Source organism: Oryzias melastigma, linkage group LG22, assembly GCF_002922805.2.
Source record: "Oryzias melastigma strain HK-1 linkage group LG22, ASM292280v2, whole genome shotgun sequence".
Classification (NCBI taxonomy): domain Eukaryota; kingdom Metazoa; phylum Chordata; class Actinopteri; order Beloniformes; family Adrianichthyidae; genus Oryzias; species Oryzias melastigma.
In genome coordinates this window covers 4,175,884-4,186,004 of record NC_050533.1, presented here as the reverse complement: position 1 = coordinate 4,186,004, position 10,121 = coordinate 4,175,884, and the positions used below count along the sequence as shown (strand labels likewise).

At 41.8% G+C, this 10,121-nt stretch overlaps 1 protein-coding gene across 1 annotated transcript; it reads left to right on the top strand.

The window, feature by feature from the left end:
- Window positions 1–296: 296 nt before the first annotated feature.
- si:dkey-87k14.1 (leucine-rich repeat transmembrane protein FLRT2) lies at window positions 297–7,220 on the top strand. The gene is made up of 2 exons (XM_024276764.2): window positions 297–672; window positions 1,160–7,220. The coding sequence occupies exon 2, from the start codon at window positions 1,307–1,309 to the stop codon at window positions 3,266–3,268; it is 1,962 nt and encodes a 653-aa protein (XP_024132532.1). The 5' UTR covers window positions 297–672; window positions 1,160–1,306; the 3' UTR covers window positions 3,269–7,220.
- The last annotated feature ends 2,901 nt before the right edge of the window (window positions 7,221–10,121 follow it).

Here is a 10,121-nt window from a genome sequence, read left to right as displayed (position 1 = left end):
TATTAGGATTTTATTACACACGCTGTGACATTAAAAAGAAGACTTACTTTGTTGACAATCATAGCACCTTCAGACATGCCCCGCCCACTTATTTAACAGAAACACTTTTTGTTTCACTGATAATATTTATTTGTTTTATAGAAACTTTATTATTTGTCTTCCATAAACAGGAGACCATTTTCTATATGAATGAGGATCAAAAATATTTATTTTTCTGTATTGTCTCAATGTTTCTAAATCTAAAGTGATGCTGAAATGTTAAGTGAGCACGCGCGGTGAGGAAGAGGAGGGCAGTGAGAGAGAGAAGGAGAGAGAGGGGCAGAGTGAGCGCGCGCACAGACTCGGGGGGTGGAGGGGTTTGGAACAGTTTCACCGGAACATGGAGCGGACACGCAGCGCAGCTGCCGGCGGAGCGGCGGCGGGACCGGACTGCGCCTCCACCGCCCCGCGCGCGTGAGTCCCGCTCCCCCCCTGACGGCACCGGCCCAAGTTCGGCGGCGGCTTCGGCCGGCCGCGGCGTCACACAGGGCGGGAGGAGGATGCGGGGCGGACCGCCGGCTGACCTGAGCTCCGGCCGGATCAGGAGCATGCACGCACGGCGCGGCCGCGGGATGCGGAGTCGGCGCGCCCTCTGAGCGCGCGTCAGGAGGCGACACTTTTCAGCCTCTGCAGGTGAGACTTCTACAAAGTCTTTAAAAAAAATACTTGAAATGTTTGGTGAAGAAGTTCATTTTAGAGATTCATCCTGACAGAACCTTCAGCAGAACTCCTGCTGTCTGTCAACAGGCTGCTCGGAACCTCTGCGCCTGCAGACTTCCTCCTGGTCCTTCTGCATGATGCAGTGATGAAGGAAGTGGGCTTTATTTAAATGCAGTGACCTTGCAGGCGCAGCAGCGCGAGAGGCCGAGCATCGATCTCAGTTTTGTCCCCATGTGAGGAATTTGTCTCATCTTATCTGGGGGACAGGCGGCATCCATCACCTCCCTGCTGAGCTCCTCTTCTTTAGCTCAGCAAACTTTAATGAATCACGAGGAACGTGTGACCCTCACAAGAATCACCCTTTTGTTGTTTTTCTCTGAACTTTTGCAGCAAAAATCGCTGATTCCTTTTCCTATTTGCATAAAGGGTTCATAACCGTGGATTTTTTGCCTTACTGCAGGTTTGACGTCTGTCATCATGGCTTCGTTGGGAGACAGACGGACCTCCGCGATGGATCGTGAAGGAATACTATGAAGAAGATCATCTCCGATGATGGGAGTTTAAGGACAATTGACGGATTGATCTTTGTCCTGTAAATCGTTTTGAAATGGAGATCCAGTGGCGTTCATGGAGTAAGGGCTGTGTCTCTTTCCTGAGGCCGTGGATTCCTGTGCTGCTGGGCCTCCACCTCCAGCTCTCGTGGGCCTCCAGCTGCCCCGAGGAGTGCCGCTGCGAGCGCTCCTTTGTTTACTGCAACGAGCGCAGCCTGACCTCAGTGCCTCTGGGAATCGGCGAGGGCTACAAGACCCTCTACCTCCACAACAATCAGATCAACAATGCTGGCTTTCCGCTGGAGCTCCACCACGTGGCCTCCGTGGAAACGGTGTATCTGTATGGGAACCAGCTGGACGAGTTCCCCTTCAACCTGCCCAAAAACGTGCGGGTTCTCCACCTGCAGGAGAACAACATCCAGACCATCTCCAGAGCGGCTCTGGCGCAGCTCCTCTGGCTGGAGGAGCTGCACTTGGACGACAACTCCATCTCCACGGTGGGGGTGGAGGAGGGGGCGTTTCAGGAAGCCGTGAGCCTGAAGATGCTGTTCCTCACCAAGAACCACCTGAGCAGCGTGCCTATCGGACTGCCGGACGTCCTGAAGGAGCTCCGGCTGGACGAGAACCGGATCGCGGTCATCGCGGAGGAGGCGTTTGAGAACGTCACGCGTCTGGAGCGCCTCCTGCTGGACGGTAACCTGCTGACGGACGACGGGATCACTCCAGGGACCTTCCAGGGCCTGGTCACTCTGCGGGAGCTCTCCTTGGCCCGCAACTCGCTGACATACCCCCCCTCGCTCCTTCCCGGGGAGGTCCTGGTCAAGTTAAGCTTCCAGGAAAACTTGATAACCCACATCCCGGTGAGAGCGTTTGCAGGCCTCCACAAGCTGGAGAAGCTGGACGTCTCCAACAACCAGCTGCAGTCTTTGGCGCCGGGCGTCTTCGACGGCCTCTTCAGCCTCAGGCAGCTCACGGTGAGAAACAACCCCTGGCTGTGTGACTGCGACATGAAGTGGGTGGTGTCCTGGCTGAAGTCTCTGCCCGCCTCCTTAAACGTGCGCGGTTTCATGTGTCACAAACCTGAGAAGTTTCGGGGGATGGTGATCCGAGAGCTGAGCATTGACCTTCAGTGCTCGCCGTCGACGCCATCATCTGACTCCAGACCAGGTCTCTCTCCTCCCACAGCTCCATCGGTGGTCCCTCGTGTCTCCAGGAGACCCGCCGTCACCCTCCCAACTCTCTACCCCATCTACACCACCAGGGAGGAGGGAATGAGGACTAAGAAGCCCCTGCAGGTCACTTTCACCTCTCTAAATGGGTCAGAAATCCACGTGAGATGGGCGGCGGCGTTTCCGGTCACTGCCTACAAGGTGACCTGGGCGAGGATGGACCCCAGTCTGACGGGGGACACGGTCAGGGAGAGGATAGTGGGCGGGGATCACCGGGGTATCAGACTGGCTAATCTGCAGCCTAAATCCACCTACCGCATCTGTGTCATCCCCCTGGATGAGTTTAACAACTACCGGCCCAAGGATGACACCGTGTGCACCGAGGTTTTGACCACAGGGGCGTTTTTCAACCCCGAGGACAACGACAGCAACACCAGGAGGCGCTCCCGGCCCGAGCAGGCCACGCAGCCCGAGCCCGGCTCGCCCTTCCTGCTGGCCGGGCTGATCGGGGCGGCTGTGGTCCTGGTCCTGGTCTTCCTGCTGGGAATCTTCTGCTGGCACCTGCACAGAAAGAGCCGCTCTAAATCTGAGTGGAAATACAACCGCGGCCGAAGAAAAGACGACTACTGCGAGGCAGGCACCAAGAAGGATAACTCCCTGCTGGAAATGACGGAAACCGGCTTCCAGATCGTCTCGCTCAACAACGAGCAGCTCCTCAAGGCAGACTTCCGCATTCAGCCTATTTACACCCCGAACGGGGGCACGGCCTTCAGAGACTGCCCCCCAGGGAACAACAGCACAGTTTACTGCAAGAACAACGTTCAGGATGCAGACTTCTGTCATTCATGACGGTTACGGAGCGTTTTTACCGACTGTGTACAGCGTTAATCCAGTTCAAGAAGTGAAATTTATACAACCGCCTGGACTTTTCTAGAACGTGGGAGATAAAAAAGGATCTATGCCGTTTCAGTTTTGTACACACACAAACAGCTTCATGTCATTGTTTTGTTGTTCCAGTGAAGGATTTTTGCAGTGGGACGGCGTAATCAGAATATGATCTGGAGCTGGAGGACAAACCCCAGATGGCAGACGTGTTTGGCTTAATCCGAGCCGCTTTTGGCTCTCACTGACTGGTGTGATGTGGTCCTGATGTTTCCCAAAAGTCATGATGTGGCTTTAACTGTTCTTTCATTATTGGGGTCAGATTTGAATCAGGTTTCATGGTTTTACTCTAAAGACACCTTGGAGCCTTTGTAGGGCAGATAAAAACTCATTGGGGTGACATCCCAGCGTTACCATGGAGATACTTTAATCCTAATGAAAATACTACAAAAAAGGTAATTAAATAAAAAAAAAAAAAAAATCATTGTTTAAAAACACAAACTTCAATTGACCTAATTGCTTTTCACAGTTGCCATGGTGACACTATGACAAAAACCCTCCAGTCCAGTACACCCTGCAGGGCATCTTTCCTGACATCTTCAGTGCTGCGAGTGTGTAAAAAATGTTTTCAATTCTCATGGTAAAGATGGTGAAGATGGTGCATTACGTTGCCACGGTAACATTCCTAAACGATGTAAAGGATTTTGTTATTGAAGGATACAAAAGGTTTTTCTTTTCACATTTGAACGGTCTTGTAACAGAAAAGGACAAACAGCACAGCTGTCACTCAGCTGATCCATCGTACATCTGACGCTGGTGATGCGCTGGACTGTGTCTGTTTGGACTTTAAACATGGCGGGTAGACAAGGATGTCTTTTATTTTATTATATTGCTTACATCTGTCAAATGGGGACTGGATTTTGTATTTTTTTTCGTGAATCTACATTTTTAGTTTTTTCTTCTGCTTTGCCTCTACAGTTACAGCGACTACAATTACATGCACACTGATATTCTGACCCCAAATGAACTTAAACCCTAACCAATTAGAATTATATTTTTTATATTTTAAGTAGTTTTGGGGTATAACGCCTGGTTCACACCAGACGCAGAAGCACTGCGGTTGCGTGGCGGAACGAAGGCAGCTCCCATTTGCCCTTGTTAACCTGTTGATCACACCAGACGCGAAGTACCGCGATCCTCCGCGTCCGACGTGCGCCGTGTGGCGAGTGATCAGCGTCAATTCTGGCAGGAAGTAACGTCAAGACACACGAGAAAATCCAGTCAATTATCAAAATGTAGCCGATTTTTCACAATAAAATATCGCAATTGACAAATGCAATCATATTTTTGTTTCTAAACAGACTGGAGCTGAAAATAAACACACAAAAAACAAACAGACACACACACAGGTGTTGTCGAGCGCCGCGGAAAATAACTCGTCTAAACTAGAGGTTAGTGGATACCGCGCGCTCTCCGCCTGCTCAATGTTTCGCAGGACTTCGCCGTCCGGTGTGAACCAGGCGTCAGTCGCAGGAGCCAAAAAATACATAATAAAGAAAAAATAATCAATTTAAACTTTTGGGAAACACACACATAAAAAATACAACAACAGACAATTCATCTTGAAAAGAAAATAACATTAATGCGATAATTAACAATAGCAGACTGAATACATGCACGCGTGACGAACCGTAACCGGGTTTAGCTTAAAGAAAATGGAGGAATCTAATATATTAGCACAGGAACATTTATTCAGAAAACCAACAAGACAATTAAACTCTTTACAATAATAACTCCTTTTTCGCGAAGGTTAGACATCTGCGAATATATGCAATCTGTGAATACGGAGAACGCCCCACCCCCAAAAGATGTCTGTTACTGATCCATACTCATCAAAAACAATTCTGATCATACTTTGTGAATTAAACAATATTGGAGTATTGCTCAGCATAAAGAGTTCTTTTGTTTTTTATTCAGAACAAAAGACTGTACCACAGCAACAGTGTATTTTATGACTCTGTGCCTTTAAATCAAATGAGGATGAGAATTATCCTCCGCAATTATCCTCTTCAGCATATCAGGATTTTTTTCGGTCGCTTCCGAGTCAGCTGATGCCATTTCTCCATGCGCTCCTCTCGCGGAGACCACAGCTCCGCTATGCTCTGCTGCCAGAGATACACCCCAGCAGCGCAGCACCTCCATCTTGAGTTGTCTGAGTTTTTGTGACACACCGGAGGAGTTGCATGACTGGAAAAAAAAAAAAAAACTTTGAATACGTGAAACTGCGAATAAGCGTGGGATCACTGTATATCAGTTTAAATCACCAATTCTGTTAAATTCTTCGTCCTCCGTGTTATTTTAATACAACTTCGCTGAGCCCGGCGTAAAACTAAGCAGCGCTTCTTCTTCTTCTTCTTTATCTGTGTTGCTGTCAGTAGCAAATACTGATACACGCCTACAGCGCCCTCTAGCGGTTGTTGCCACCTATTAAAAAAAAAAAACACACATGTAAGTCAGAACCAATGCCAAACTATACAAAACAGCATGACTTATATTCTAAAAAATACGGTAATTATCTTCAGAAGAGGTTAATTTATTTTATGACAGTTTTTGGACTATAAGCTAACAGAAATTTAGCTAAAAACAGTCTAAACTTTGACACATCTGAATGAGAACTGTCAGCCAAAAACCTTAATGACTTAACATTACTTTAAGGCAGGAAAACCTCTCACTGCACAATATATATTCTTTTCTCCAACAGAAATGAACATTTTTACACTTTTCTCTATTTGTTAAACTCTCTAATTTCATAGAAAAATAAATCCAAAATTATAGAATAAAAGGAAAGATTTGATCATATGTAGATTTGACGAGTTGAACGCATTCTGTTCAGAAGACAATAAATAGAGGAGATTGATTGACAAGCTCTAAAACCAATCAGATCACAGTTTTCTTTGATTATTTAATAGAGAAAATTGCACCAAAAAAGGTAAAATGTGATAAAACAAAGGAACACAGAAAACAGTATAAAATAAAGGTTTCGTTCAGGTTTGGCACAAAAACACCCAAAAATGTTACTCCAAATATTATCCCAAAAAAATGTTCTTTACTCTGAATATAGTGAGCATGTAAATGTAGTCGCTTTATAACCTATTGATGCAGTTAAGTTGTGACGGGATTAAGAATTTATTATAAATCTTATGAAAAACTACAAGTTAGGACAGTTTACATTAACTACAACAATGTGAAAGCTGTTGTGGCATCACTGTAAAAGGGTTATAAAAGTTCTTATTAAAGACAGAGTTAGTCATCATCAATTTGTAAAGTTAAGGTTGTCACTGACGCAACAAATGTGCCGATTATAATTCTTTCCATTGATTCTATTGCAGTAAATATGTCCCCAGTTAGTGTTTTGCTTTTAACCCCATCAGTTAAGAGAGAAAAAAAAGACAGAAATCACTAAAAAGCACCAAATGTTTTGATTATTTCTGTCACAATTCAGTCAAACATCAGACACTATGGATGATAGGAACTGTACCAACCGTCTCCACTAGAGGGCAGAGTTTTGTTCAGAAGCCTGATCATCAGGTTCCTCCAGAGAGGACAGAGCATATGCAAACCTATTTCTCTCTGTCACTCATACAGACAGGCAGGAAGTGGCCGCCGAGCTTCCTGGAGGTCCTGACGTTCCTCCAGCCGAGGGCGTAGAAGCACATGTGCTGTTTGTTCAACTCTTTTATTCAGCAACGCTCATGTTTTGGCAGAAAATTTGATAAATGTGCCTTGAAGTTTTGAGCTTTGATCGTCCATGTTTTTTCGCTGTACAGACATTTGACTGGATTGTTGTTGGAGAAATGTTTCGCTCTTGTTTATTTATTCCTCTCATTACACTTTTAATTAAACATAATCTGTGAATTTATGAGAAGACGTCCCTCTTTACTCGTTTTGGGGTTTAAAAAAAGGGATGGATCCAGCTGCTGCTCGGCTGAGATTACAAAGACGGAATATGATGTGAAAAATCCACAATAATTACAATTAACAGACAATATTTTCTGGAGTTTGTTTCACATGAAAGTCATAATAATATTTTTGGTTGCAGTTTATCCAAACTTTTGTGTCTTAGCTATTTACTTTCAATGAAATCCATATTTTTTCTGGCTCACAGGAGGTTGGAATATTTATCTGACACTAATTCATTCAGATAGACACTTCGATTTAAAACTAAAAAATATTAGAGCCTATGAAAATGATTCCAAAATCATTGTCACTTCTATTGGTATATTGATAATTACTCTCAGCTGCATTGTTTTTCCATTACTGATTTTTTTAAATGTTTTAAAACTGTGCAAAAAAGTGGGTGTGGTCATTTTTCCCAATTGAAAGTTTTAAGGCAACAGAGGGAGAGTTGCAAAATCTGGTGTTTCTCATAAAAAATATGATTGTTTTTGTAAAATGATACAATTTCTGTCAAAATAGTGATTGACAGAATGAAAAACAGGATTCAATTGATCTTCATATCAATTATGTGACTATAGACTTAGTTTATCTCTTATTTACAGTCTATAAGTTAAAAATGGTGAATAGTTAAAAAAAAAAAAAGTAGGGTTAGTTTATAGTCATTTATCCCTCTGTTTTTTTTTTTTGTTTTTTTTTTTTGCACAAAATTGGTCATTGGTAATTTCTGGATTTGTAGAAAAGAATTTAGTTGTGGTTGCAGTCCAGACAGCTAAACCCGTCGTCGCTGAAGTTGCAAAAAGATGCAAAACACACATTTTTCAGAGCTAATTTTTGTCAAAGTTAGTGATAAAAAGGTCAAACGGCGTCCAGATTTGAGACCTTAACATGTCTAATAGTCCTGTTGTTGCAGATCAGTAACATAAGGCCACACGGTGCACATTGCTCTTCAAAAATGAAGATTTTTGGCAGATTTAAGAAAATATTTTGCATAAATGTCAGTGTAATAACATAATTACTGCTGTTCATTAATACTCTTTACAGGCAGACAGTAAAAGATGATGATGGTAAACGGATGAGAACTTTAGTTTTTGTTTTCCTGGCATTGAAATACTCAGTGACTGTGTACTATAAACCCATCTGTCAAATTCACAGAAATTAGTTTATTTTATAAAATGCTTTTACTAAGTTTCTATTATATGTAAAGGGATGACATTTTATTGCTCCATCAACTTCTTTTGACATAAAAATAATATTTTCTCAAACAGAAACAAAGCTGTGGAACTCTGTTAACAGTGTTTTTTTACACACACTGTGTAAATATAAAAGAGGCTTTTCTAAGGAGGGTTTGTGTTATACTGAAAAATGAGTCATGATTTAAAACCTAATTACAAACATTTTTGTTCTTCTAGATCTTTCTTTTATGTATGTAGAAAACATGTGATTCATGGTTTACCTCTTTTGACCAGTTCAGGCTTAAATCCTCAACAAGTGAGAGTTCAAAAGAGGATTTTCTTGTAGAGACAAAAAATGAGCAACAGGAAAAACTTTCAGAATGACTTCTGGAAAACTTTCAGTCACCTTCCAAACGACCCTTTGGACCCTTGATTATTGTGTGATTTATGTAAAATCCCCCAAAACAAACATCCTTGACGTTCTCCTCAGTCATGTAAAACCTAAAGCATAAAGTAACTGTTTTTGGTGAGTAAAAAAAAAAACAGAAAAAAGTGTAATAATAAAAATATGTTTTTTTTTTTCTAACTTTAATAAAAATATTTGCAGATTTTCATTCAATGGTTGTAACGTTTGGGAGAAGTTTTTTAATTTGCAGCATCTTATCTTGTGTTAACTTTAATTTCTTTGGAGGATTGTTGTTATTTTTAGTTTCAGGAGAATTCAAATCCTTTCACTCCTGAGCTTCAATTTACAGTTAAGAAATATTTTGCTAAAAAGTAGAGAGTCCTTCCGCACAAAAAAGATATAAAACGGATGTTCTGGATAAGCCCAAATATGGTTTACAAACATAAAATATCACTTAATTTGATTTAATTTATATACATAATAATACATATGAAAGACAAAAATATTAAAACACATTGTCACATCCTTAGAAGTTTTTGCAAAATTAAAATTGAAGCTAAACAGATAAAAAAGAAAATAAAAAACTGGAAATCAAATCACTTTTAGTATTTTAAATGCAGTTCCTTTTTCTTGAGGAGAAAAAGAATCTGAGTATTCACAAGACAGCAAAAACGTCATTGTGTGATCAAGAAAACAAAATATTTTTCATATGAAGAAATGATTTCTGCAGAAGAGTTTATCATTTTAATAACAAACATCAAAGGAGAAAAATAATCAGAACATAAAACCTGCTCTCTTTATATCATATTAACCCATAATGTTACTTCTACCAAAGATGTTTATGCATCTAAATTAAATATAAACAATTAAGCTAATTTAATATAATAATTCTATTAGAAAATATTAAATGTTTCTGCTTTTGTTTCACACTTTTATAGGAATTTGAACAATCCCATAATAACAGATCAATAAGTGTAGAATCCAGCAGTTACCACAAACTTCAAATCAAACTAATTTTAATTGGAGGAACTCCCAGAAGAAGAAAATGGAAGAAAATGTTCTTTGGTAGAGGAAGTCAGTATTATTTAACAAAAAATGAATAACACAAAAGGACAGGAATAGGCCTCTCCTGAGAGTTCAATGTGAATTAACATCTAGTGAGTGAAGAAAGAAATCCGGAGAAATGTCCTTCACACCTAATGTTGATTTAAATGTGTTAACCTTAGCACTAAACCTATCCCACAATGCATCACAAAAGCAGCTACATAATCAATGGTCTGTAAAT